Source organism: Phocoena phocoena, chromosome 6, assembly GCF_963924675.1.
Source record: "Phocoena phocoena chromosome 6, mPhoPho1.1, whole genome shotgun sequence".
Lineage (NCBI taxonomy): Eukaryota > Metazoa > Chordata > Mammalia > Artiodactyla > Phocoenidae > Phocoena > Phocoena phocoena.
Window position 1 is genome coordinate 3,531,306 of NC_089224.1, and position 27,451 is coordinate 3,558,756.

Genomic DNA, 27,451 nt, shown 5'->3' on the forward strand with positions numbered 1-27,451 from the left:
GTTTGCTTACAAATAATTTACTGTAAAAATGTTATTTTCAAAGAAAATTTATGGGAAATGATAAAGCAACTATAAAAATCTTTACAATAAAATCCAGGATAAAAGTACTTTTGGGGGGTTGAAAATTTATCAACATGTATATGTGGATTATAAATATATTTTGGCAATCTGATGCATTCAAGGGCACTTTAAAAGTTGTCTAGTTAAATTACTACAGATATGACGTATTTGGTGAAACCCAATCTGTAAGTCTGACACCAACAATCATTTCTTCCTGCTAAAACATAGAAATAATTTATCTGAAAACCGTGAGTGCTATGAAGAGTTCGATTTCTTCATAAAGATTCCTTTATAAGTTGGGCTAATCCCTGGAAGGCCTAAAAGCGAACAGAGAGAAGAATTAATAAAATTAGGATGCTGTTTAGGAAAAGTCTGTCATAACTTGAGAAATTTAAACAAAGAATATCCATCTTAGGTTGAGATCAGACAGTGAAAAGTCAGGATTAACCTCAGTTTTATCTGGGTCAGAGGCCGTCATGTCCACTAATATACGTAGATGGAAGCACATCAGAGGCCCAGGAAATATTTCAAATCCTTATCCCCTCAAGATCATCCTCTTCTCCCAGAACACGAATTATTTTTTTCATATACTCTCTCACCTGCACATGCCTTCTGTATAGTTTCAGTTGTCCGGCTCTATGCATATATAACTTATGAAAAGCATATTTAATGACATGAGAAAGGAAGTCAATCAAGAACATAGCCGGAGACAGCCCATCTCCAAGGATAAGTATACACTCTTCTTACACTTCCTGGACTCTTCAGTTTATGGCTCTTCTGTGGGTTCCCGACACACAGTTCTTAGGAACTTTCTTCTTGGTTTCCTGTAATCCTGGTTAAAGCTGGACTTTGTGATTAAGCAATTACTTAACTCTAATCATTCATATTATTCTATTTGACCCTTCCTCAAGAGATAGAGATGGATGGCTTCATGAATTTGTACTATGGCTCATGTTAATTCTATGAAGAAATGAAAGAGTTTCTCTTTTTAACGTGTTGATAATTTGCCAACACTGTTGAACAGGTCTGTCATGTATTCATGAAAGCAATAAAATTCAACTCCAACTTGGTTGCATCATTTGTCTATAGAAGCCTGGCAACTTCTCTGAATGGTAGTTTGTGACTTTCCAACCAATACCCATTTTGCAGAAACTCAAGAAGCTATCAAATAATGTTGTAACTCACAAAATGAACACAAAAAAATAAATGGATATCTACTTTTACTCTAAAGAGAATATTGTACTCACCATGTCCATCTGCTCTGGAGAAGCTAAAGAGAAGGATGCTCTGAAGTAGGGGCAAGGAGCTGAACTATCAAGGTAGAAATGATATCCAGGAAGCATGAATATCTAAGAGAGTTTATGAAAACAGGTGATGTACCATTAAAGAAAACTAAAAGAAAATATAGGTGAATCTAATCTCAGAGTGGAGGATGACTTTTAAACTTAAAAAGCAATGAAAAAAATCACAAGAGAAAAATCAATTTATATAAAATTACTGCATGTCATATAATAAAACTAAAAGCATAGAAACCAGTGTTTACAATAAATACAACAATTCTACCTCTTCTCCATATATTATAAAGAATGCACAGAAACAGAGGAAAAACCTTAAAATGGACAAGGACAGCTTATTCAAGAAATAGAAATGGTAATAAACATGAATAAAATTTTAACATAATTAGAAAAGTAAAATAAATCCAAACAATGAAATATCATTTAAAAAATATTTTATTTTATTTCATTTTTTTAAGTTAAACTATAGCTGATTTACAATGTTGTGTTAGTTTCAGGTATACAGAATAGTGATTCAGTTATACATATGTATATGTGTATATGTATATCAATCTATCTATGTATCTTTTCTTTTTCATATTCTTTTCCCTTATAGGTTATTATAAAGTATTGAGTATAGTTCCCTGTGCTATACAGTAGGACCTTGTTGGTTATCTATGTTATACATAGTAGTGTATATATGTTAATCCCAAACTCCTAATATATCCGTTCCCCCCTCTCCCCTTTGGTAACCATAAGTTTGTTTTCTATGTCTGTGGGTCTATTTCCATTTTGTCAATAAGTTCATTTGTATAATTTTTTTAGATTCCACATATAGTGATATCATATGATATTTGTTTTTTTTCTGTCTGACATCACTTTGTGTGATAATCGCTAGGTCTATCCATTTGCTACAAATGGTATTATTTCATTCTTTGATTATGACTGAATAATATTCCATTGGATATATGTACCACATCTTCTTTATCTATTCATTTTTCGATGAACATTTAGTTTGTTTCCATGTCTTGGCCATTGTAAATAGTGCTGCAATGAAACATGGGGGTGCAGGTATCTTTTTGAATTATACCTTTCTCCATATATATATTCCCAGGAGTGGGATCCCTGGATCATATGGTAACTCTATTTTTAGTTTCTTAATGAACCTCCATACTGGTTGCACCAATTTAAATTCCCACCAATAGTGTACGAGGGCTCCCTTTTCTCCACACCCTCTCTAGCATTTATTATTTGTAGACTTTTTGATGATGGGCATTCTGTCTGGTATGAGGTGATACCTCATTGTAGTTTTGATTTGATTTTCTCTAATAATTAGCGATATTGAGCATCCTTTCATGTGCCTGTTGACCATCTGTATGTCTTCTTTGGAGAAATGTCTTTTTAGGTCTTCTGCCCAATTTTGGATTGGGTTATTTGTGGTTTTTTTTCTTTATATTGCACTGTATGAGCTGTTTCTATACTTTGGAAATTAATCCTTTGTCTGTCACATCATTTGCAAATACTTGTTCCCACTCCGTAGGTTGCCTTTTTGTTTTCTTTATGGTTTCATTTGCTGTGCAAAAGCTATTAAGTTTAACTAGGTCCCGTTTATTTATTTATTTTTTATTTCCATTACTCTGGGAGACAGAGCAAAAATGATATTGCTATGATTTATGTCAAAGAGTGTTCTGACTGTTTTACTCTAGGAGTTTTATAATATCTAGTCTTATATTTAGGTCTGTAAACCATTTTGAGTTTATTGTTGTATATGATCTTTGAGAATGTTCTAATTTCATTCTTTGACATGTAGCTGTACTGTTTTCCTAGCATCCTTTATTGTAGAGACTGTCTTTTCTCCATGGTATATTCTTGCTCCTTTGTCATAGATTAATTGACCATAGGTGTGTGGGTTTATTTCTGGGCTCTCTATACTGTTCCATTGATCTATTTTTCTGTTTTTGTGCCACTACAATACTGTTTGGATTACTGCAGCTTTGTAGTGTAGTCTGAAGTCAGGGAATGTGACTCCTCCAGCTCCGTTCTTCTTTCTCAAGACTGCTTTGGCTGTTAGGGGACTTTTGTGTTTCCATACAAATTTTAAAATTACTTGTTCTAGTTCTGTGAAAAATGACCTTGGTAATTTGTTAGGGATTGCACTATACCTGTAATTGGCCTTGGATAGTAAAGTCATTTTGACAAAATTGATTCTTCCAATCCAAGAACATGGTGTATCTTTCCATCAGTTTGTGTTGTCTTCAATTTCTTTCATCAGCATTTTATAGGGTTCCAATTACAGGTCTTTTGCCTTTTTAGGTAGGTTTATTCCTAGGTATTTTTTTCTTTTAGATGTGATGGTAAATGGGATTTTTTCCTTAATTTCTCTTTCTGATCTTTTGTTGTTAGTGTATAGAAATGCAACAAATTTCTGTGTATTTATTTTGTATCATTCAACTTTACTGAATTCATTGATGAGCTCTAGTAGTTTTCTGGTAGTATCTTTAGGAGTTTCTATGTATAGCATCATCTGCAAACAGTGACAGTTTTACTTCTTCTTTTCCACTTTCGATTCCTTCTATTTCTTTTTCTTCGGTGATTGCTGTGTCTAGGTCTTCCAAAACTTTGTTGAATAAAAGTGGTGAGTGTGGGCATCCTTGTCTTGCTCCCGATCTTAGAGGAAATACTTTCAGATTTTCGCTGTTGAGTATGATGTTAGCTGTGGGTTTTTCATATATAGCCATTATTATGTTAAGGCGTATTCCCTCTATACCTACTCTCTGGAGAGTTTTTATCATAAATGGATGTTGAATTTTATCAAAACCTTTTTTGTCTCTATTGAGATGATCATATGGTTTTTATTCTTCAATTTGTTAACGTGGTGTGTCACACAGATTGATTTGTGGCTATTGAAAAAAACTGCAAAAAATACAAACATGTGGAGGCTAAAAATATGCTACTAAACAACCAATGAATCATGGAAGAAATTAAAGAGAAAATCAAAAAATACCTAGAGATAAATGAAAATGAAAACATGATGATCCAAAACCTATGGGACGCAGCAAAAGTAGTTCTAAGAGGGAAGTTTATAGTAATACAGTCGTACCTTGGGAAACAAAAAATCTCAAATAAACAACCTGACCTTACACCTAAAGCAACTACAGAAAGAAGAACAAACCAAACCCATAGTTAGTAGAAGGAAAGAAATCATAAAGATCAGAGCAGAAATAAATAGAGACTAAGAAGACAATAGAAAAGATCAATGAAACTAAAATGGAACCCGGGTCTCTGACTCATGGCAGGAGCAGAGGAGGTTATAGAGCATGTCTTTGAAAACTGTGCGTGAGTCAGAATTAAGCTGGGTTGTGTTAAGTCTTTGAGATTGTTGTCTAGTAAAATCATGACATTCAGAACTTTAAGAAACTGCTTGTTTTTTCATGGTGTAAATCTGGCTCCTTGTTGTTGAGGTTAGGTGAGCTGGGAATGAAATGATTTGGGGGCATTCTGGGGAGAAAATTTCAAGGCAGAAGATGAGTTGTTTTTTTTTTGTCCTGATTAACAATGAAATGAAAACCATAATTTCTACCAACATTGTGGAACAGCTTAGGGATGTGCCAGAAGCAAGTTTCTGTAGAGAAGGAGGGGATGGTAATAATCTCCTTGCAAGATAACCAAAATTTGGGCTAAGGCAGCAGTGTTAGAGATTACTTAGAAAAGGTAAAGAAAGGTACGTGCAACAGGGTATTTGGAATAAAAGAAAGGGACTGAAAAAAAATGACAATAAATATGAAGTCTGTATCCTTAGCTTCTAGTTCAGGGATACACACATCAAATGTTCTGGAGAATAATGGCATTGATAAGAAAGCAAAAAAAAAAGTAATAAAATTGATTTATTGTACTAAAATGCACTTATATGAGTTAAGTCATTTAAGTATTTATTAAGCACTTTCTATGTGCTGTTATTAGCATTAAAACAATTAATAAAGCATGAGTCCTGCGGTCAAGTATGATGATTACAGGGAATGAGTGACTTTCCCAGGGGAATGGATTGGCTCACCGGTCCAGTCAGCCAGTTCTCAGCTCTGACCTCTAGACTGTCTCTTATGCTCTAGCACAGGAGTTTGCCAACAACAACACGATCTGTTCTTTGTACTCACTGCCTCAAGACAAAAGTGATACTAGAAACAGAACTTGGTGTTTACAAAAAAGTGAGGAACATGATAAAGGAATTAATTAATGGAGAACGGTAGATTGATTTTGTAAATTGGAAAGCTACACAGAAGCATATTTAGATGTCTCAGCTTAATTAGTGCCACTGAATGAAATCTAAGTAGACTTAAGATTTAAGTACAAAAGGAGAAAGAGAACCTAGAAGAAATCCTTGCGGGCTAATTTTAAGTGAAAAAAACAGGATATAAACTTTCCTGTGTAATTTTAATCATGTAACATAATTGCAGAGCATTATTTTTAAAAAACCCAGACTAAAAAATGGGCAGAAGACCTGAATAGATGTTTTTTCCAGAGAAGAAATGCAGATGAACAACAGGTACATGAAAAGGTGCTAAACATCACTAATCAACAGGGAAATGCAAATCAAAACCACAAAGAGATATCACCTCACACCTGTAAATATGGATATTAACAAAAAGAACACAAATAACAAGTGTTGGCGAGGATGTGAAGAATAGGGAACCCTCCTCCGCTGTTGGTGGGAGTGCAAATTGGCGCAGCCACTATTGAAAACAATATTGAGGTTCCTAAAAATCTAAAAATAGAGCTACCATATGATGCAGCAGTCCACTCCTGGGTATATATCCGGAAAAAAGAAAACACTAATTTGAACAGATACATGCACCCCAATATGCATTTCAGCATTATTTATAATAGCCAAGATATAGAAACAACCGAAGTGTCCATCAACAGATGAATGGATAAAGAAGATGTGGTATGTGTGTACACACACACACACACACACACACACACACACACACACACAATGGAATACTACTCAGCCATAAAAAAAATGAAGTCCTGCCATTTGTGACATCAATGGACTTGAGGGGTATTATGCCTCATGAAATAAGTCAGAAAAAGAGAAATAACATGTTATCACATATATGCAAAATCTAAAAAAATAAAATGAATAAATACAACAAAAAGAAACAGGCTCACAGATGATACAGAACAAACTAGTTGTTACCAGTTGGAAGAGGGAAGGGAGGAAGGACAAAATAAGGGTAGAGGATTAAGAGCTACAAACTATTATGTATAAAATAAAGAAGATACAGGATTTATTATATAGCACAGGAAATACAGCCAGTATTTTATAATAACTTTAAATGGAGTCTAATCTTTACAAATACTGAATCACTATGTTATATACCTGAAACTAATGTAATATTGTACATCAACTATGCTTTAATAAAAAAATAATTTCGTAGCCAAAATACTAGATGTATACAACCTCTTCAAGAAGAAAATATTTCACAAATGGTCATAAAATCTGGGTGGTAAAATTATGGGCTATTTAAAAATTTTTCATTATGCTTTAATGAAGTATAATGCTATCATAAGTATGCTTTACTTTCATAATCAGGAAAATAAAATCCTTCTATTGTAAATACTAATGGCTTATATTTATCAAGCATTTACTATATGCCAGGTGTTAGTCTAAGTGCTTTATCCATATTGACTGCTTTCATCATAGCAACCCTAAGAGGGAGGGATTCTTATTATCTGCATTTTCCAGATGAAACTCAGGAAGGGCAGCTCATCCAGTGCCACATATCGGGGCAGGGCTGGAGCTGGGATTCACACCCAAGGACGTGGCTCCAGAGACTGTGCTCTTAGCCACTAAGCTAATCAGTAGCTGAGCTGAGTATTTCCCCTGGTTTAGACCAGGAGACTAATTCCGTAACCCAAAATCTATTATGTTCTTAGTAAGGAGATAATGTATCTGATAGGCAAACATTATGCCTTGGGTTGGCGGGCAGTGATAAACATCTCTCACCATTTTTATTAAGATATTACTTTAAAGAAAAAATATAGCTTTTCTTCCTGTTTTACCTCTTTCTTAAAGGCTTTCTCTTCAATCAGTTTTCTTACATCATGAAGGCCCTTAATTTTAATCCATAAAAACATTCCAGCAGTAGGAACATGCCATTCTGCCAAACCTACAAACAAAAGAAGAGAAGAAATGTTTCCCGAGACCATTTTTGATGATGTCAGCTATATCGCTGAAATGACAAATTGCAGTAACTGTAAACTAGTGTTTCCAAAAAAGTTCCTTTGGTGATAGCATTTTTTAAAAATATAGTTTTAGGAGTCCTGAAAATTGGTGTTCTGAGTTTTATTTTAAAAAGTGAGGGGAGGGTTTGAAAGGGAGAGAGGGGACTCGTGTATATTTCTGATTTTAGTGGGTCTCAGGGCAGTGCAGGAAATCCAGTGCCATGCCCACCTCCCTTTCTTAGAACTGTCCCTAAGCCAAATGTGGCTCTTTCAATTTTAGAAGAGGATTCCTCAACCCTTTCTAGAGCCTTCTAGTGTTTCAGTAAATCCTGTCGTTTACATAATCGTTCAGAAGTCCAATGAATTGTAGTTTTTATTGCAATGTAATTAAGAAGTACTTAAAATTCAGGAATTCCTGGTGTATTTGTAGGCTTTATATTTCATTGAATATAAGGATAGAGAAACCAAGAAGGAACAAGAGTTATTTTGATTATTACCTTTAAAAAAAAAACCTTGATGTTGATTAAAACCTTTTTTTCAACTTCACTATAGGAAGTGGTAGAATAGTACTCTTATGAAAAAGATAGTAATTGTGTTTTTATCAGGACTACATAGGGAACAAGATATGAGGGAAATAAGAAGTGAATACTTTGTATTTACTATTATTCCTACAAAAGGCATTTTTAGTGGTGTAATTAAACCCGGGTAATTCATTTTACTTTCTTCCTTAATAGAAGGGTAAGCTGTGACAAAGCGAGAGAGAGAGATGGACATATATACACTACCAAACATAAGGTAGATAGCTAGTGGGAAGCAGCTGCATAGCACAGGGAGATCAGCTCGGTGCTTTGTGACCGCCTGGAGGGGTGGGATAGGGAGGGTGGAGGGAGGGAGACACAAGAGGGAGGAGTTATGGGAACGTATGTATATGTATAACTGATTCACTTTGTTATAAAGCAGAAACTAACAAAAAAAGAGTAATTTAAAAATTAAAAAAAACAAATAGCAAAAAAAAAATCTAAAGCATTTTGAAATCAAATTAGCAATAGAAATACTACTGATTAATGAGGTTAATGATTAAAAGGCAAATCATCTGTAATGAGAAATCTACCTTAGACTGTACTTAGTTTGTACTATTGGACTGTTTTGTCTTTATAGAGTCTAGTTAGAAAAGGAATATGTTATGTCACAATTCCTCTTCTATTTGGAGCAAAATTTTGAAAACCTTTTGAGTACAGATATTATTTAGCTTTAAGTAGATTATTGCTGGTGTTAGACTAATTGGCCATTTTTCTTTAAACCACAGATTCTTTGTAGCAGTCAAGTATAGTAGAAGTGCGTAGAATTGTGCCAGGGTTTGTGCTGTTACTTCTGAGATTATTTATAAGGTAACATTTTCTTGACAAGAATACTCCTGGACCCTGTTTCCTTCCCCAGGGATATTAATAATACTCTGTGGTGTGTATCACTCACTCATATAAGGGCTACTGTTCATCCCAGGACAGGATGTAAGTTCCACTCACCACTTAACCACTTGTCTGCAGCTGCCAATAATGCATCCCTCTGCTTCCTATAGAAATCAATAACCCTAGAAGAAGAAAACAATGAAAAGGATGTATTTAGTACATTGATTGCAGAAATTAAAAGGCTCTGAAGTCCAGTCTGTAAGAATCTATTTTCTATCTTGATGAAAATGTTGAATTCTTGATGAGGGAATAGAGCATATTTATTTGACCTGTTGGGTGGTAAACATTTTACCATTGTGGTTTTTCCATTATTTTGGAATACTTCAAAAATGAAAATTAATAGAGTGAAGTCCATTTCTATGTAAAGTATGGAACCTACAATACAATACCTGTCTACATGAGCCAGGAAGCCCTCTTCTCCCCATTGGTACAGAAGCTGTGATACCAGGAGCTAAACGGGATGAGACAGTAATAAGGTCATCATTCATCCTCTGAAATGTGTTTTTTGCCCAAACGTAAAAGCAAACCACTCTTGATCATGTGCAAACCACCCTAAGAGGATGCTACAGGCTGTACCAAGCTTTGTAGAGCCAGCAACTTATAATAAGATTGATTATTAACAATGACAAGAATAATAGTAAAAATAACAAAATATTTATGTGGTCCTTGCTATGTGCCGGAAACTGCTGTACCATATGAACGTATTTAAGCTAAGTTGATCTTCGTAATACCCTTATTAGGCAGGTCATGATTTCTAATATACTGAGGAAGAGACTGAGGCACGAGGTGAAGTTAACGTTCCTGAGGTCACTGCTCCTCAAAGAGCCGGGACTTAAGTCAGACTGTCCAGTCCAAGATCCACCCAATAGCTGCCACCCTGGATGGTCTCTAAATGTAAAACACATACAGTCGCAGAGGGTTTCTACAGGCGTGTGCTCCGTTCACCATGTTTCTGTTTGGCTGAAGGCTTCCCTCAGCTGTGTGGCTGACAGGGTCTTAGTGCTCCGGCCTGTTGTCAGGCCTGAGCCTCTGAGGTGGGAGAGTCAAGTTCAGGTCATTGGACCACCAGAGACTTCCTTGCTGCATGTAATATCAATTGGCAAGAGCTCTCTCAGAGATCTCTGTCTCAATGCTGAGACCCACCTCTTCCCAATGGCCAGCAAGCTCTAGTGCTGGAGGCCCCATGCCAAACAACTAGTAAAACAGGGGCACAACCCCTCCCATCAGCACAGAGGCTGCCTAAAATCATACTAAGTTCAGTCTCACCTCAAGAAACAAGAAAAATCTCAAGTAAACAAGAAGAAAACAGTAGCAAAGATCAATAAAACTAAAAGCTGGTTCTTTGAGAAGATAAACAAAATTGATAAACCATTAGCCAGACTTATCAAGAAGAAGAGGGAGAGGACTCAAATCAATAAAATTAGAAATGAAAAAGGAGAAGTTACAACAGACACCACAGAAATACAAAGCATCCTAAGAGACTACTACAAGCAACTCTATGCCAATAAAATGGACAACCTGGAAGAAATGGACAAATTCTTAGAAAGGCACCACCTTCCGAGACTGAACCAGGAAGAAATAGAAAATATAAACAGACCAATCACAAGCACTGAAATTGAAACTGTGATTAAAAATCTTCCAACAAACAAAAGCCCAGGACGATATGGCTTCACAGGCGAATTCTATCAAACATTTGGAGAAGAGCTAACACCTATCCTTCTCAAACTCTTCCAAAATATAGCAGAGGGAGGAACACTCCCAAACTCATTCTAGAGGCCACCATCACCCTGATACCAAAACAAGACAAGGATGTCACAAAGAAAGAAAACTAAAGGTCAGTATCACTGATGAACATCGATGCAAAAATCCTCAACAAAATACTAGCAAACAGAATCCAACAGCACATTAAAAGGATCATACACCATGATCAAGTGGGGTTTATACCAGGAATGCAAGGATTCTTCAATATACGCAAATCAATGTGATACACCATATTAACAAACTGAAGGATAAAAACCATATGATCATCTCAATAGATGCAGGAAAAGCTTTTGACAAAATTCAACACCATTTATGATAAAAACTCTCCATAAAGTAGGCATAGAGGGAACTTTCCTCAACATAATAAAGGCCATATATGACAAACCCACAGCCAACATCATTCTTAATGGTGAAAAACTGAAACCATTTCCTCTAAAATCAGGAACAAGACAAGGATGCCCACTCTCACCACTATTATTCAACATAGTTTTAGAATTTTTAGCCACAGCAAGCAGAGAAGAAAAAGAAATAAAAAGAATCCAAATTGGAAAAGAAGAAGTAAAGCTGTCACTGTTTGCAGATGACATGATACTATACATAGAGAATCCTAAAGATGCTACCAAAAAACTACCAGAGGTAATCAATGAATTTGGTAAAGTAGCAGGATAAAAAGTTAATGCACAGAAATCTCTTGCATTCCTATGCACTAATGATGAAAAATTTGAAACAGAAATTAAAGAAACACTCCAATTTACACTCCTAGGAATAAACCAACCTAAGGAGACAAAAGACCTGTATGCAGAAAGCTATAAGACACTGATGAAAGAAATTAAAGATGATACAAACAGATGGAGAGATATACCATGTTCTTGATTGGAAGAATCAACATTGTGAAAGTGACTACACTACCCAAAGCAATCTACAGATTCAATGCAATCCCTCTCAAACTACCAATGGCATTTTTCACAGAACTAGAACAAAAAATTTCACAATGTGTATGGAAATACAAAAGACCCTGAATAGCCAAAGCAATGTGAGAAAGAAAAATAGAGGTGGAGGAACCAGGCTCCCTGACTTCAGACTCTACTACAAAACTACAGTAATGAAGATAGTATGTTACTGGCACAAAAACAGAAATATAGATCAATGGACCAGGATAGAAAGCCCAGAGATAAACCTATGCACATATGACACCCTATCTTTGACAAAGGAGGCAAGAATATACAATGGAGAAAAGACAGCCTCTTCAATAAGTGGTGCTGGGAAAACTGGACAGCTACATATAAAAGAATGAAATTAGAACACTTCCTAACATCATACACAAAAATAAACTCAAAATGGATTAAAGACCTAAATGTAAGGCCAGACACTATAAAACTCTTAGAGGAAAACATAGGAAGAACACTGTTTGACATAAATCACAGCAAGATCCTTTTTGACCCACCTTCTAGAGGAATGGAAATAAAAACAAAAATAAACAAATGGGACCTAATGAAACTTAAAGCTTTTGCACAGCAAAGGAAATCATAAACAAGACAAAAAGACAACCCTCAGAATGGGAGAAAATATTGGCAAATGAAACAACTGACAAAGGATTAATCTCCAAATATACAAGCAGCTAATGCAGCTCAATATCAAGAAAACCCCACAGACAACCCAATCCAAAAATGGGCTGAAGACCTAAACAGACATTTCTCTAAAGAAGATATACAGATTGCCAACAAACACATGAAAGTATGTTCAACATCACTAATCATTAGAGAAATGCAAATCAAAACTATAATGAGGTATCACCTCACACCAGTGAGAATGGCCATCATCAAAAAATCTCCAAACAATAAATGCTGGAGAGGGTGTGGAGAAAAGGGAACCCTCTTGCACTGTTGGTGGGAATGTAAATTGATACAGCCACTACGGAGAACAGTAGGGAGGTTCTTTAAAAAACTAAAAATAGAACTCCCATATGACCCAGCAATCCCACTACTGGGCATATACCCTGAGAAAACCATAATTCAAAAAGACATGTACCACAATGTTCATTGCAGCTCTATTTACAATAGCCAGGACATGGAAGCAACCTAAGTGTCCATTGACAGATGACTGGATAAAGAAGACGTGGCACATATATACAATGGAATATTACTGAGCCATGAAAAGAAATTAAATTGAGTTGTTTGTAGTGAGATGGATGGACCTAGCGTCTGTCATATAGAGTGAAGTAAGAAAGAGAAAAACAAATACCGTATGCTAACACATATATATGGAATCTAAAAAAAAAAAGGCTCTGAAGAACCTTGGGGCAAGACAGGAATAAGGATGGAGACATAGAGAATGGACATGAGGACATGGGGAGGGGGAAGGGTAAACTGGGACGAAGTGACAGAGTGGCATGGACATATATACACTACCAAACGTAAAATAGGTAGCTAGTGGGAAGCAGCCGCATGGCACAGGGAGATCGGCTCGGTGCTTTGTGTCCACCTAGAGGGGTGGGATAGGGAGGCTGGGAGGGAGATATAAGAGGAAGGGGATATGGGGATATACGTATGCATATAGCCGATTCATTTTGCTATATAGCAGAAACTAATACAACATTGTAAAGCAAGTATAGTCCAATAAAGATATTAAAAAAAAATTAGTTCCAGAAATTGAACAAATGTTATGATCAAAATAAAGAGATAAATTGACAAAAAAATAAACAACCCCCCCATGTACAGTCGATACATGAAGTTATACAATATATTCAGAGATTTTCTATCCAAAATGGAAGTTCTAAATGTAAATGGATAGTGAAATTCGTTTGATAAGAGATACAGAAAATATGGAAAAGTCCCCAACTAGATAAAACACGGGGTCACGTGCACTTTGTGGAATGTATAATGTCAAAGAAATGTCCATTCTACATAAACTACACCTTTTGAGTTGTTAGGTAGCAGTCCTGTCCTTATGGTTGGTTCTCAAGATTGCCTTAGGGATGGCTCCAATCATTTCTTAAAGCTTGTGAAGATATTTATACATTCTCCAAAAATAATTTTACTGTATTTAATTAAAATACATTCCAGCCACTGTTTGTAGGGAGCTTAGCACATGGGCAGTGAAGGGAGAGATCGGGCCACGATGTAGGTTTGGAACCCTTGCTCTCAGATTCCAGGACAGTGAAGCTAATGGTGTGTTACTTCACCAAAACTCTTCTGTCCTGTCGAGTACAACACAGTTTTCATGGGATTCCTGGGCTAGATGCCAGGACACAGCTGAATAAGATCTCTGACCCTCAAGGTGTTTGGTCTACACTGTGAAACAGTACCAGGTCCATTCAAATCTCTTTTGGCTTTTAAAGCAAACATCTGCTGTGCGTGGTCTCCTAATTCAGTCCATGCGGAACTAGAGATGCAATCAGTGATTTCTCTCCCTGTCATGTTCACTCAGTCTTATTTGCCAACATCTATTTTGTTTTATGATCTGATTCAAAAAAATTCCTATTTCCTAAGTTGTCCATACCTGGGCAAATGTGCTGGGGTGCATTGTTGAAACTTGTATGTGTAAAACAATTCTCTCGATCAAGGGCTTTGGACCAGTTATAAACCCTATTCGCAACCTGCACAAAGAGAAAAGGCACAGTACCAACACTGCATTAACAAGTAATACCATGTTAGTGATTTCATGGGGAAGAAAGTTGTGACCTGGGGACAAGCACTTAGTTAACACAGTCTAATAAAACTACTTATTTAAAATACACATTTAAACTTAATTGTACACTTAAAATAGACCACGTGTTTCTAAATGTGCTCTTTCGTATATGTAACCAAAAACCTGACCAGTCCCCCTACAGCTATAAATTTAATGGCCAACTATCTTTGACCACTGGGGACAGATTGGGAGAAAAGCCTGGTATTAATAGATAAAATCAAACGGGAATACAGGTATCTTAAATGAGAACTGTTTGCTGAGGTGCAGCCTCTGTCACCTTTAGATGCAGCCTGCAGGCACAGCCAGGGCCTTACCCAGAGGACAGGACTTTGGAAAAAGAGTCAGCTCGGATGACACGCCCATCAACGTCCATGGAGAGAAAAGTCGGTGCCCAGGGCTTGAAATGGAAGAAAAATACTGTTGGTTTGGGAAGTCTGTTAGAGACCGTATCCCTACTTTGTGCAGAGACTGGGGAGGAATGGATTTGGAGAACAGTAGGACAAACATCCTTTTCCTTGTCTTCATCTCAGCCTTTGAAATGGAGTAAGAACCAGAGATGCACGTTCTTCTATTCGTATCTGCCGATCTTCACGGCTTTTCTGCCAAACCCACACACATGTCCTTGCACTTGCTCACGCTGCCACTCCCGTGAGTTTAGAGGAAACTCACACAGGACCTCCTTGTCCCAAGGCTTGAGATCCAGGATGAACAGATTTCGAGGAAGGATTCAAGAAAAACTAGTTTGGAAAAGACCAAAGCGAAGAGGGCCGTCAGCATTCAGGGCTGTTTAGGAAGAGATGCTGAGCCTTAGACCAACTAGAAACACAAGGTGCAAGGGAAGACGAGCAGTGTAGTCGGTCTGCAATGCTGAAACTTCCATATTTACTTCAAACGTAAATGCCAACAAGAAAGGGGGCCATGGTCGTGTTGAAGGTGGGCGGCAGGCAGACATGGTATTCAGGCAAACTAGATAAAAAGCCAAGAGTTCTGTTTCTTCTCCGTAGATATAGAGTGGGGACTGAGTGCATGTGTTTGTTCTGTGCAGCCCTGAGAGCAAATACAGTGTTGGATTTTGTGGAATTGGGCATTGGGAGTCTGTACCACTACTGTTGTCTCCTAGGAAACCATGCTCGTGGACAGTGGTGTACATATATAGTGGGAAAGGATCTAAAAGCCCATGATTCTGCAGGAAAGTCCCCGACCCTAAGTGACAGGGATGGCGAGTGGGCAGCATGGTGCTAGGAACGCCCCTGCTCTTCCCACCACCGCCTCATGACCGAGCGCGGCCGTCCTCCTCCTTCCGCCTGGACACGCCTCCCAAGTCCTCCACCTGTCAGCCACCCCCGAGAGACTGAGGTTGACACCCAAGGAGACACCCACTCCGTAACCCTGGCACGATGTCTAAGGAGCCACGACCTGGATTTGGAGTCCAGACGACCCTCACCCTTGACTCACTCGTCCCTCCACGTGCCTGGCACAGAGAGCCAGCCGTTATTCTAAAGGAAAGGAATTTCTGGAAAGAGCAGTAATACCAGAGATGAAAATGCTCGGCAGCCCGGCTAAACTCACATCAGCACAGTAACTTACAGCCACTTGTCTACTGATTGTGGGTTGAGTTGACACTGCACTTACCTTGTTGAACTGCATAAAATAGTAAGGATCGTCTTCTATGATGAGGAAGTCGTATTTTCTTGCGAGCTAAAAAAGGTTAAAGGAGCATGTTTATTTCTTCAGAGCGCTCGAAGATGAAAATCACTTGGAACCACAGTTCTTTGTACTCATTCATTCATTCATTCATCCAAGAAGCTACTGAGGGCTCCGTGTCCTAGGAGGACAGGAGCCAGCCCTAAAAGCTCTGTCCTCAGGGAACTTACGATCTGGTGGGAAAGAGAGAAGGAACGTGAGCCAGTGGATAGTGAACAGAGGGTCAGGAGGGAGGTTTTGAGGTCTGGGCAGAAGGTTAAAGAGGGTGGATGTCTGAGAGAGAGAGAGTGACATGGAAGCTCCAGGAGAGCTCAGGCTGGCAGGAAGGACCAGGCGTGCAGATGACAGGGCAGAAGATTTTAGACTGAGGGACCAGGAGCAAAGGCCCTGGGGGTGAGAAAATACTTGGCATGTTTAAGGGATAGACGTTTATAGAAGGCATAGGTTTGTCAGGGACAGAAGGAAGGCTCTGTAGCTGCAACAAGAAGGATGTGAGAGACCTGAGAACCGAGGCCCAGGTCGCATAACTGTGCGTGGCAGGTGAAGGACTCTGATCTTGTTTTAAGTGCAGGGAAGCAGCTGGAGGAGGGGTTGTAGATCTACACTTGAGCAGGAAGGACGCCACGAGCCGGGGGCGGGAGCTGTGAGGAGGGGGGCAGTCACGGGGTCCGGGAGGGCGGGCAGGTGGCCAAGGAGACGGTGGGTTTGGATAACGTTGGTGGTGGGAGCCACGGGATGCATTGGAGGTGGGGGTGAGGGGAAGACAGAAGGAAGAGAGGGGAGGAAGAGGTGAGTTTAACACTACACCAACAGTAACGTCTCTTTCAACCAAAATATCAATTAAAGGGAAAGGAAAACCTCATAGCAAGAGCATAATAGTTTCTTGAGTTTACATTTACGGGGACCCTTTTATTAAAAATCATCTTCCTTGGGCTTCCCTGGTAGCGAATGGTTGAGAGTCCGCTGGCCGATGCAGGGGACACGGGTTCGTGTCCCAGTCCGGGAAGATCCCACATGCCACAGAGCGGCTGGGCCCATGAGCCATGGCCGCTGGGCCTGTGCGTCCAGAGCCTGTGCTCCGCAACGGGAGAGGCCACAACAGTGAGAGGCCTGCGTACCACAAAAAATAAAATAAAATAAAAAAATCATCTTCCTTGAGAGCAAGAGGCTAATCAGAGAAGGAACTTGAGAGCACTCTTCTAAAGGGTCAGAAAGAAACAAGAACACAGCCACGGAACACAATCTTTGAAAATACCTCATAGATTTCCTTTTTGCGGTTAGTTGTTAATGAGTTCCCGGCAGGGTTGTTGCCATTTGGGACAGTATAAAGAAATTTGGGGGTGTTTTTCTTGGGGTTCTTTGAATCTTCTGGTTTCCATTTGGAAAGTATTTCTCTGAGGGAGTCTGGAATAATCCCGTGCTCATCACTGGAAATGTTAATAATGTTGCAGCCCAGTGGTTGCACCTGTGGAGGACAGGAGAAAAGAAAACCCAAGACTCAGACATGATACCAAATATCATAGTCACTGGTTCTTACAGTAACGAAAATGTTACCATTTATACCCTTAAACACAAACCTGCACTCAGCCTGAGGTGGTATTTTCTGATTCTACTGTTGCCCCGGTTAAGCTTCTATTATGGTTTAAAAATATTCCCTGTCAATTCCTAGAGGAAGGGTAGACATCCCTGCTCATATATGTCAGGCTTGGCCAGGGGTCTGGCTTTGGTCAATAAATTGCGTGCAGAAGTGATGGGTGTTCCTTCCAAGCAGAAGCTTTAAATCCCAGCTTGGGTCTCTCGTTCCCTGTTCCCTCTGCTCTAAGACTGGCAGCAGTCCAGATGAGGCTGCTTCTGTCACTCTGGGGCCTAGGATGAAGATAGCATGGCACAGAGCTTGGTGGCCTGACCGTGGACACGACGTGTGAGAGAAAGACAGGACTTTGCAGCCATAGGCCAGCGAGATAAGGAGTCAGCTATTCCACAGCATAACCCAGCCTCTTCTGACTGTATCATCTTTATAATTATGGTTAGAACTGCTTCATAAAATAGGAGTTTATTAAGGAAGTTTTTTACAAAGTAAATTCATCATATAAAGCATCTGTGATGCTAATACATAAAATAGTTATAAGCAGAGGTGATATTCAAAATATTGGACAAGTGGTGTAGCCTGGGCACTTCAGGTGCATCCTGTAGGCCCCATGCCAGGTCAGCATTAGCTCTGTACCATGGGGGGTTCAGGGTGGTCTTAGGAGAGGAGCCAGGGGAGCCAGGGAGCATAGTGGCAGTGGCCCATCAAGGCATGTGCAAGTGTTTCAATACTGTACCAATTGCAGAGGCTGAAGTTGAAAATAGTGGCCTTGCTTATAGACATAGGTTTATAAAAGTCTTGTATTTTTTTTTTTTTTTTTTGCTGTGCGTGGGCCTCTCACTGTTGTGGCCTCTCCCGTTGTGGAGCACAGGCTCCGGACGCACAAGCCCAGCGGCCATGGCTCACGGGCCCAGCCGCTCCGCGGCATGTGGGATCCTCCCGGACCAGGGCACGAACCTGTGTCCCCTGCATCGGCAGGCGGACTCTCAACCACTGTGCCACCAGGGAAGCCCAAGTCTTGTATTTTTATGTTTTATGTTCATAAAGAAAAAATTGGGACTTATTAATAACAAGCAAAGGAAACCATCAACAAAATGAAAAGACAGCCTACAGACTGGGGGAAAACATTTGCCAACTGTGTAGCTGACAAGGGATTAATCTCCAAAGTTTACAAACAGCTCACACAGCTCAATATCAAAAAACAAAAACCCAGTCAAAAAATGGACAGAAGACTGAAGTAGACATTTCTCCAAAGAAGACATACAGATGGCCAACAGGCACATGACAAGATGTTCAACATCCCTAATTGTTAGAGAAATGCAAATGAAAACTACCATGAGGTACCACCTCAAATGAGTCAGAATGCCCATCATCAGAAAGTCTACAAATAATAAATGCCGGACAGGGTGTGGAGGAAAGGGCCTCTGACATTGTTGGTGGGAATGTAAATTGGTGTAGCCACTATGGAGAACAGACAGTATGGAGGTTCTTAAAAGACCAGAAGTAGAGTTACCATATGATTCAGTGATCCCACTCCTGGGCATATATATGGAGAAAAGTATAATTCAAAAAGATACATGCACCCTAATGTTCATAGCAGCACTATTGACAATAGTTAAGACATGGAAGCAACTTAAAATGTCCATCAGCAGATGAATGGATAAAGAAAATATGGTCCATATATACAATGGAATATTACTCAGACATAAAAAAGAATGAAATAATGCCATTTGCAGCAACATGGATGGACCTAGAGATTATCATACTAAGTGAAGTAAGTCAGAGAAAGACAAACATCATATGATAGCACTTATATCTGGAGTCTAAGACAAGGATACAAATGAACTTATTTACAAAACAGACAGACTCACAGACATAGAAAACAAACTTATGGTTACTGAAGGGGAAAGGTGGGGAGGGATAAATTAGGAGTTTGGGATTAACATATACATACTACAATATATAAAATAAATAAACAGCAAGTTCCTACTGTATAGCACAGGGAAGTGTATACTCAATATCCTGTAATAACCTATCATGGAAAAGAATGTGAAAAAGAACAGATATATATATATATCTGAATCACTTTGCTGTATACCTGAAACTAACATGACATTGTAAATAAACTATATTTCAATAAAAATTAAGAAAAAAACCCAATAATTGAGTGAAGTTCTCAGAAAAAAAATTTTTCAAAGGATATGCAAACACACATATTAGCGGTCAAATGTAGACTTATGCACTAAGTGAGAATAATCCAGACCCTACTTGTGGCAAATTTAAAAGGGCTTAGACTTTAATAACACATGTACATGAATAAAACAAGTTCATATTGGGTCACGAGATAAACACATATGAACCGTCGGCATATTCCCTCACAGTGTGGCACGGGTTTCTGTTTGGGCATGTGAAAACGTGTGTGCATCGTGCTATTTACATAGATACAAGTTTTACATTTACAGGCATCGTGTAATCTTACATCTTTGGAGTTCAGGAAAATAATAATTAGTATCCAATGATTAAGGCCATTATTTTACTTTAGTTTTTAAAATTGTGGTAAAATATATATAACAAAAAATCTGCCATTTTAACGTGTGGGATTCAGTGGCATTAATTACGTTCATAATGTGTGCGTCTCTCACTATCAATTTCCAGAATCTTTTCATCACTCTAAACAGAAACCCTGTAGTCATTAAGCAACAGCTCCCCATTTCCCCCTCCCCCAGGCCCTGGTAACCTCTCATCAACTCCCTGTCTCTATGAATTTGCCTATTTTTGATATTTTGTACAAGTGGAATCATACAATATTTGTCCTTTTGTGTCTGGCTTCTTTCTTTGAGCCCCTGCAGTGATGGGCAGTGCTTTACTCCTCAGAGAGCTGGTAAGGCTGATGGTAATACGGTTGTTACATTGAGTTGAAACTGTTTCCCTGGAGTTTCTACCCTTTGGTTCAAGTTCTATGAACCGGAGGACATGCTCAGACAAATCTAACTCCTCTGTCACATGGCTAGATTTCATGTACTTGAGGACAATTCTCATGGCCCCGTGGAGTCTTCTCTCTCTGCAGAAAAGAGCATAGTTCCTAAAACAATTCAACCTATGGTATTATTTCCATTTCTTTGTTCACTCTGGTTGCTTTTCTCCGACTGTGCTCCAGTCTGTATTCACATCCACCCAAAAGTATTGTGCCCCCGACAGTGGTGTGTTCTGACCAGGGCACAGCAGAGCAGGCATGTGGTAATATAGACGATAGTGAAAAAATGTCTTTGTAAATTAAGTCACATTTCAGGTGGAATATTAACAAATCTGGACATGATTTTGCACAACCCAATTTTAGCACCTCTACATTTAGACCTTATAAGGAGAAATGTATAAAGCAGAGGGTACATTTCACATATTTTGCATATATTAATGATTCTCCTGTTTAAGAAGAAAGATGCTATTTTATGTTTCAGTGGACAGAGAATTCTCAAGGTGCAGTGGTTTCTTATTTGTTAGAAGAAAAGAGAGTTGCCTTTTGTAGAAATGTGTACTCACAGCATGAATTGTTCCTGAATAAATAGGTTCATTTACGAGGATATTATCTCCAGGATTAACGATCATTTCAAATACCTAACAAAAGAAGCATAGGTTAGCTTCCTTAGTCTGGTTTCCATTTTTAGAAAACACCTCCCCCCACCTTTTTTTTTTTTAGTTTGGGCTCACTAGGATTCTAGAGAAGGAGTTGGCAAGTTTTCTGTAAATGCCAGATGGGACATATTTTGTGAGCCCTGGTGTCTCCATTGCAACTACTCATCTCTGCCTCTATGGTGAGAAAGCTGTAGACAATACGTCAGCCGATGGTGTGGCTGAGTTCCAATAAAACTCTATTTACAGAATCAGACAACGGCTGGCTTGGCTCTCAAGCCACAGTTTGCAAACCTCCGTTCTAGGTTTAACATATATATATATACATAACTGGTTTGGCTCCTAAAATTCATGTATTCCTTCTTTGAATAATTTAAAAATCTTTGCTATAAGCCAGGACCTATGGAGACAAACTGATGAGTATAGTGGGATGGTTTTTATCCTCGTGGAGGTGCTAGTTCATTGAAAGCTAGATTCTAATCAAATAACTACTCAGATAAATGCATATGTAAAATCGGTGATAAGCGCTATTACGTATAGATGCCAAGGCTCTACGTGCTCATTGTAGGAGGACTTGGGCACTCAGGGAACTTAGAGCATTCAGGGAGGGCTTCCATGAGGACGTGACGAGTAGGAGGAGGGGTGACAATACGTGCACAGTTTGAGAAACTGAAAGAATCCTGTGGCTGAGGTGGAGTGTGAAGAGGAGAGTGGAAGGAGCTCAGAGGGAAGTGGGCAGAGAGCGTCCCAGGGAGGCCTTTGGGCCAAGTGAACCCAGTGAGAATTTTAAGTAGAGGGTGGGACTGGGCAGTCAGGTGACCAGACAGGCATTTGAGAAAGTCATTCTGGCTGCAAACTCAAAGTATCAAAAAGGAATGAGAGTACAGGTGGAGTCTGGGAAGTTTTTAGGCTCATTTGGGAGGTTTTTGCTGCAGTCTTTGGGAAAGGTAAGGGTGGTCTGGATGGGTTGATGATGGTGGGGCTGGAGAGAACTGAGCGGTATTTAGGAAATCAGAACCAGCAGACCTAACTGTGGACTGAGGGGGCGCGAGGAAGGAGAGGTGTCAGGAGGGAGCCCTGGATTCCTGGCTATGCAAGTGGGGAGGTGGTGGGAGGAGTGCCACTGACTGAAAAACACCCCCAACGCTGTCTGTTCTGAGGGAGAAGCAGATCAGTGTTTTGGTCTGAGGTGCCTTTGAAACAGCCTGGATCGGTGGACGCGTGGATGTGCAGGGAGCCTGGAGTTAATGGCATGGACGTGATCGCCGGGTGTGATGCCCAGGGAAGGTGCGTGTGTGTGAAGGGGAAAGAGGTTTGGGGGCCCAGCCTCATGGGGCTCCCATACATAAGGGACACTGCAAGGGGGGCAGGGCAAGGAGGAAGGGGAGCATTCCAGAAAGGAGCGGGGCTCAGCAAGGGTAAAGGAGTCTCAGAGGTCAGGGAGGACAAGGCCCACAAGTCTCGGGGGATCTTGAGGACAGTATGATGCCTCGTGACATCAGTAGAGCCACACAAGAGATTTTTCCAGCCTAAATCAGAGGGGTCCATTCTGACTAAATCTTACACGAGTCAGAGAATAATCCTTTCCCAACCTGTGACATTTCACAATCCCCAGGTCAAGCCTCTCCTCCCTATATCATTTTAACAAACTAGATCTCTTGACAAACAGCACGGCCATTATCCATTGAGACAGAAGATGTGACTTTTTTTTCCAGTTTGGACTAGGATGTTCCATTTACGTTTCCTTATGAGCTTTTGGCCTTTTATGTCAAACAGTATCTTCCTCTGACAAGTTCATTGATTCAGGATTTACAAGACATCCTAGGACCAAACAGATCACTGAGGTGGCTTGTGTATCATCTGTGGATCAGATGAAAACCTCATCACATTCATTTCCCATGTCAATTAGGGGACATGAGAAAGTCAAATATCCTAAATGAGGAGGGAGGGCTGTTTATGATCTGAGACACGGACACCTAAAATAATATCCCTCCTGGAGAACAAAGTGAGAGAAATATTAAACCGGATTCCCAGGAGGCCTCTGGAACAAGCATGGCTATAAGCCAGTGAGTTACTGATGCATTTGGCCATCTATGCTCTCTTCCTCTTTGATATGACTGATGTTGCAACAGACAAAGAAGAAACTTTCTTGTGCATCTTTCTGGAAAAAAAAAAAGGCACATAGTGTTCCTTCCTAAGAAAAGAAATTCACTGAAGTCCTTTTTTTTCCCTACTTGTCTGGGGCATCACAAATATTTCTCTTCAACAATAAAACTGAAACAGCAGCTAATCCTTTTGTTTTTCCTAATTAAGTCCAAGAAGAGGGAGGAAAATTATAGTCTTATTACTTTAATACATTATTATGTAATAATAATTTAATGAAAATTCATGAAAACTAACCAGCTTTCACATTTACATAAAAAAGAAGAGCAAGAAAGCTACTCTGCTTTGAGAAAAACAAGAGTCATACTTTCATCTAGGTGTGAGGACTGAATGTAGAGCCTCCTTTCCAGGACTAATTATTCATGAAAAAGAAAAGAAACAAATAGATGAAACTGAGAACCATGTATGCAGTCTCTTTATCCGGGGACCCCCCAGTGGTGGTTACCTCTGTGGAGTTCCTGGAACCCAGGAGAGAGGCAGAGAGAGAGAGAGAGAGAGGGAAAGAGAGAGAGAAAGTAACCCAGAGGAGAAGTCAGCCACAGACACAGACATATACGTAGACCTGGAGAAGCACAGCCAAGAGGGAGTCAGGGTACAAGGGGCAGCCGGCACAGATGATGACACCAGCAGACACACAAACGAATGACGTTTCATCTCAGGAGTATCAGGATACACCCTCGAAGAATTTAAAAGTCATGGGTTGAAATGCCATAACCACAAACATAACTGAAATGTAGCCTGAATCTCTGAGCTAGATGAAACTAAGCAGTGCTCACTAAGGTGCAGGTAGTGGTTGAGTTCTTCCTGAACCGGAATCTTGTCCTAATGACTCAGAGCTCTGGGTCATTGATGGTGGGATCTCTGTTTAAGAGAAATCAGGTTGGTGAATGTCTTTACGTTCCACTTATGATTCTAGGTGAAGACAGGGAAGCCTTCATAACCCACAGAACATGATGCTCTGTGGCTAAGGGAGAGATGGCTGTATGGGTGCACGTAATATTTGATTCTTCCCACGGGTGTCTTTCCTTCCAGTCTTACCTTACAGAGACCTTCTTGGCTGCCACATGTGACACACATGTCCATTTGTCCTTGGCTGGCTGGATAATGGATGGTGGGAGGATTATGCAATTTTACTTGAAACTGTTTTAGCCAGGATAACAGCTCTGGGAGTCTAAAGCATAAAATGCATGTAAAAATTGACAGTAGTGGAAATCATAATAATAGTAGACAGGAACTAAATGGTGTCTTTATAGCAGGCAGTTTAAAGGTCCTCAAATGCTTTTTGCCAATATTAATATCTTTACTTAAAAGACAAGGCAACAGACTTAGAGATTAAGAAATCCACATAAGTTAATCAGTTGGTGATTAAAAGAGCTGAGATTTGAATCTACAGCTTTCTCATTCCAAAGCCTGTACTTTTTCTTTTACATTAGAGCTCTCACTGCGTAATTCATTTTTTGTTTCCCTTAGGGAGATTTCTGTAGGATACCTAGAAGTGCAGGTTCAGTAAGTTCTTTGCATCATGGAAAGAAAAGCCTAGGTATGCATTATATACAACACAATTTTTATGCACCCAACATGCATTATTCTTCAATCACAGAGCAGACAGGCTTTAATAAAGTATAATTCATAGACACTCTGCAAGTTACCCTTTATCACTTGAAGAAGACCAGCTAAGGAAAGCCTTAGAATATGTGTTCCAGTTTGCCTTTATGAAATTAAACACATCTGAACTGAGGGCAACATGCTTACATAGCTGCCTGTTTAGAAAGGGAACATAATCATTAAGAAATTTCCCTAGGACCTAAACTGGCTGCTTCCTGGGTCATCCTTTTCCTCCTTTCTCCTACCCTGCTTCTTCACCTAGCTATATTCTCTCTCTCTCTTTTATTCCAGTCTCAGCTCAAATGGTACCTACTTTCAAAAGCCTTCTCTCCCTCTCCTAGTCGAGTAAGGTTGAGAAGCAGTCCCTGGCATCTTAGGCATTCAGTATCATTGCTGCAATTATTTTTTTTCTAAAGCTCTTCCCCAAACCTTCCTCACTGCTGAATACCCAGTTAAAAAACACACACGTCACTCTATCAGCGGGCTGTAGAATATTGCTCATGAAAATGAACCAACAAGGTTACATTATCTACTGATCAGTACCCAGCACTCTGAGAATACTGCAGTGCTCTCTTCATCATCTCTTCATCAAATTGGATGGTCTCTCCGTTGTCTATGGTGATAACCGCAGACTTGAAAGGGAACGTGTTGGGGTTTGGTGCTCCAGTCGCCAGGGAGAGGACAGATTTCGATGACTTGCCCAATATCTCAGCTACAACAAGTAAGGAGGAGGAGAAGAAACACTTTCAGTGAAGACCTTCCTAAACAGAGATGGTTCAGCATGCTGCATTAAAGTCAGTAAAACTTTAAAGAGTAACGATTTCTAGTGATAGAATGCTAGTCCGAAAGAAACACAGAAGATGCCTTTTTTTGTGGGCCGACCTCACCGGTGGAGGAACTAAGGAATAGACACGTGCATCTAAGAAGGCGGAGTGATCAGGCGGACAAGCCAAGGGTCACAGTAACAGAAGACGGGCTTCCACTCGGCCCGTCCGTGCCCGGCTCCGCGCGCACCCCTCTGTCTCTGGCGAACCCGCCCTCCCCACTCCGCACTCGCCCGCACGCTGAGCCGAACCCCGACTCCTGTGCCCGGAAGAGCCCTCTGGAGCCGAAGCAGGACGTGTCCACAGCGGCCTGCCCTCTCTCTACTGCTGATGGCCCACACTCGTGCCCGTTCCAGCGCGCCTTCTGTGCCAGGTCTGCGCAGAGCCGGGGCACAGGCCGCCCGGAGCAGCTCTGCGGGGACCGCCCCCTCCAGTGGGAGAGCAGGGCCCGGACTCACTCATGACTCGAATGGCAGAAGGCTTTCTGGCTGCGCTCGCAGCCGTGATGAACCGTGTGTAATTCATTCTCGGATTCCAAGCGGCAAGCCCCGCCTTATGTAGTTGAAGCCTGGGAAAACCAAGGATCCGCGTCAATCCTGCCCCCTAATCCCTGCCCTGGAAAGGCCACCTCTGCTGTCCCCCGCGTGTGGTCCGGCGCGCGGCGCCAGGAGAGGCCGCCGAAGGCCCGGCTGTTGGCTGCGCGAGAGCCTGGTTAGGATCCGGCCTGGCGCGTAGCAGGACTGGCAAAGTCCACTGGCAGGTTAGGATGCGTGCCCCTCCCGCCCTGCGCGACGCGGACTATGGCCACCGGCCGCCCCTCCGGTGGGTTTCCAGACCTGTGACCACGCCTCCAAGGCCCTTCAGCACACCCACTGGCCTCGGCCCTCCGGGCCGATCCCCACCCCCAGCCTGGCATCCAGCGCGTCCCCGCCCCCGGCAGCGCCTCACGGCCCGCCCCGCCCTCCACGCCTGCAGACTGGTCTCCGCCCCAGGCCTCGGTTCCGCCCGGAGACCTGGCAGCAAGCCTCCAACCTGGCCGTCCGTTTTGGCGCAGGAGGTGCGGGGAAGCTGGCCGCCTGCCTGAACCAGGGCCTGAGGCAATTCAAAACCAGGTCTGACTCCTGACCCTGCAGCTGGAGTCGCCGCAGGAAAGCGTCGGGTTGGCCGGGGAGTCGGCGGGGATCTCCCTGAGGGGCTGGTGGAGGGGCCTGAGTCCTCTGTGCCCAGGTCCTCAAGGGCCAGCCGCACGGCCTGGGTGCCTGAGCAACAGGGCGCAAAACTCTCCTCTCAGAAGGATAGATATAGACAGTCTCCTGGGGAGTCACCAAAGCGACGCGGGTGATTTCCAGCGCCCCTGTTTGCAAGATCTGAGCGTTTTAGAGTGAGGATGGAGTGCTGATAGAAAGTTTGGGAGAATCACTCTGAGGCTCTCCTCACATTTTAGCGTCTTTCCTCCGCTTGGGTTTTTTT

The 27,451-nt window shown here is 40.8% G+C and overlaps 1 protein-coding gene across 2 annotated transcripts; it reads right to left on the reverse strand.

The window, feature by feature from the left end:
• Positions 1 to 35: 35 nt before the first annotated feature.
• Positions 36 to 26,510, reverse strand: LOC136124190 (kynurenine/alpha-aminoadipate aminotransferase, mitochondrial). 2 transcript variants are annotated; one of them, XM_065878698.1, is made up of 14 exons: positions 26,436 to 26,506; positions 26,172 to 26,179; positions 25,701 to 25,869; positions 24,591 to 24,723; positions 21,300 to 21,374; positions 17,430 to 17,639; positions 16,103 to 16,168; positions 14,785 to 14,867; positions 14,282 to 14,378; positions 9,412 to 9,473; positions 9,080 to 9,144; positions 7,395 to 7,501; positions 1,308 to 1,409; positions 336 to 377 (listed from the first exon to the last, which is right to left on the reverse strand). In XM_065878698.1, exons 1-14 carry the CDS (start codon positions 26,504 to 26,506, stop codon positions 336 to 338), a joined length of 1,290 nt encoding a protein of 429 aa, XP_065734770.1. The 2 variants fall into 2 exon arrangements, with proteins under 2 accessions (XP_065734772.1, XP_065734770.1); XM_065878700.1 differs by lacking the exon at positions 26,172 to 26,179 and having other exon boundaries at positions 36 to 377; positions 26,440 to 26,510.
• Between the last annotated feature and the right edge of the window lie 941 nt (positions 26,511 to 27,451).

Coding starts and splice junctions, on each gene's coding strand:
- LOC136124190 (XM_065878698.1), bottom strand. CDS start 26,506: ATGAATTACACACGGTTCATCACGGCTGCGAGCGCAGCCAGAAAGCCT. Junction 14,868..16,102: donor ATTTTATGCAGTTCAACAAG/GTAAGTGCAGTG, acceptor TTCCATTTCAAG/CCCTGGGCACCGACTTTTCT. Junction 1,410..7,394: donor AGAAAGCCTTTAAGAAAGAG/GTAAAACAGGAA, acceptor AAACTCTCTTAG/ATATTCATGCTTCCTGGATA.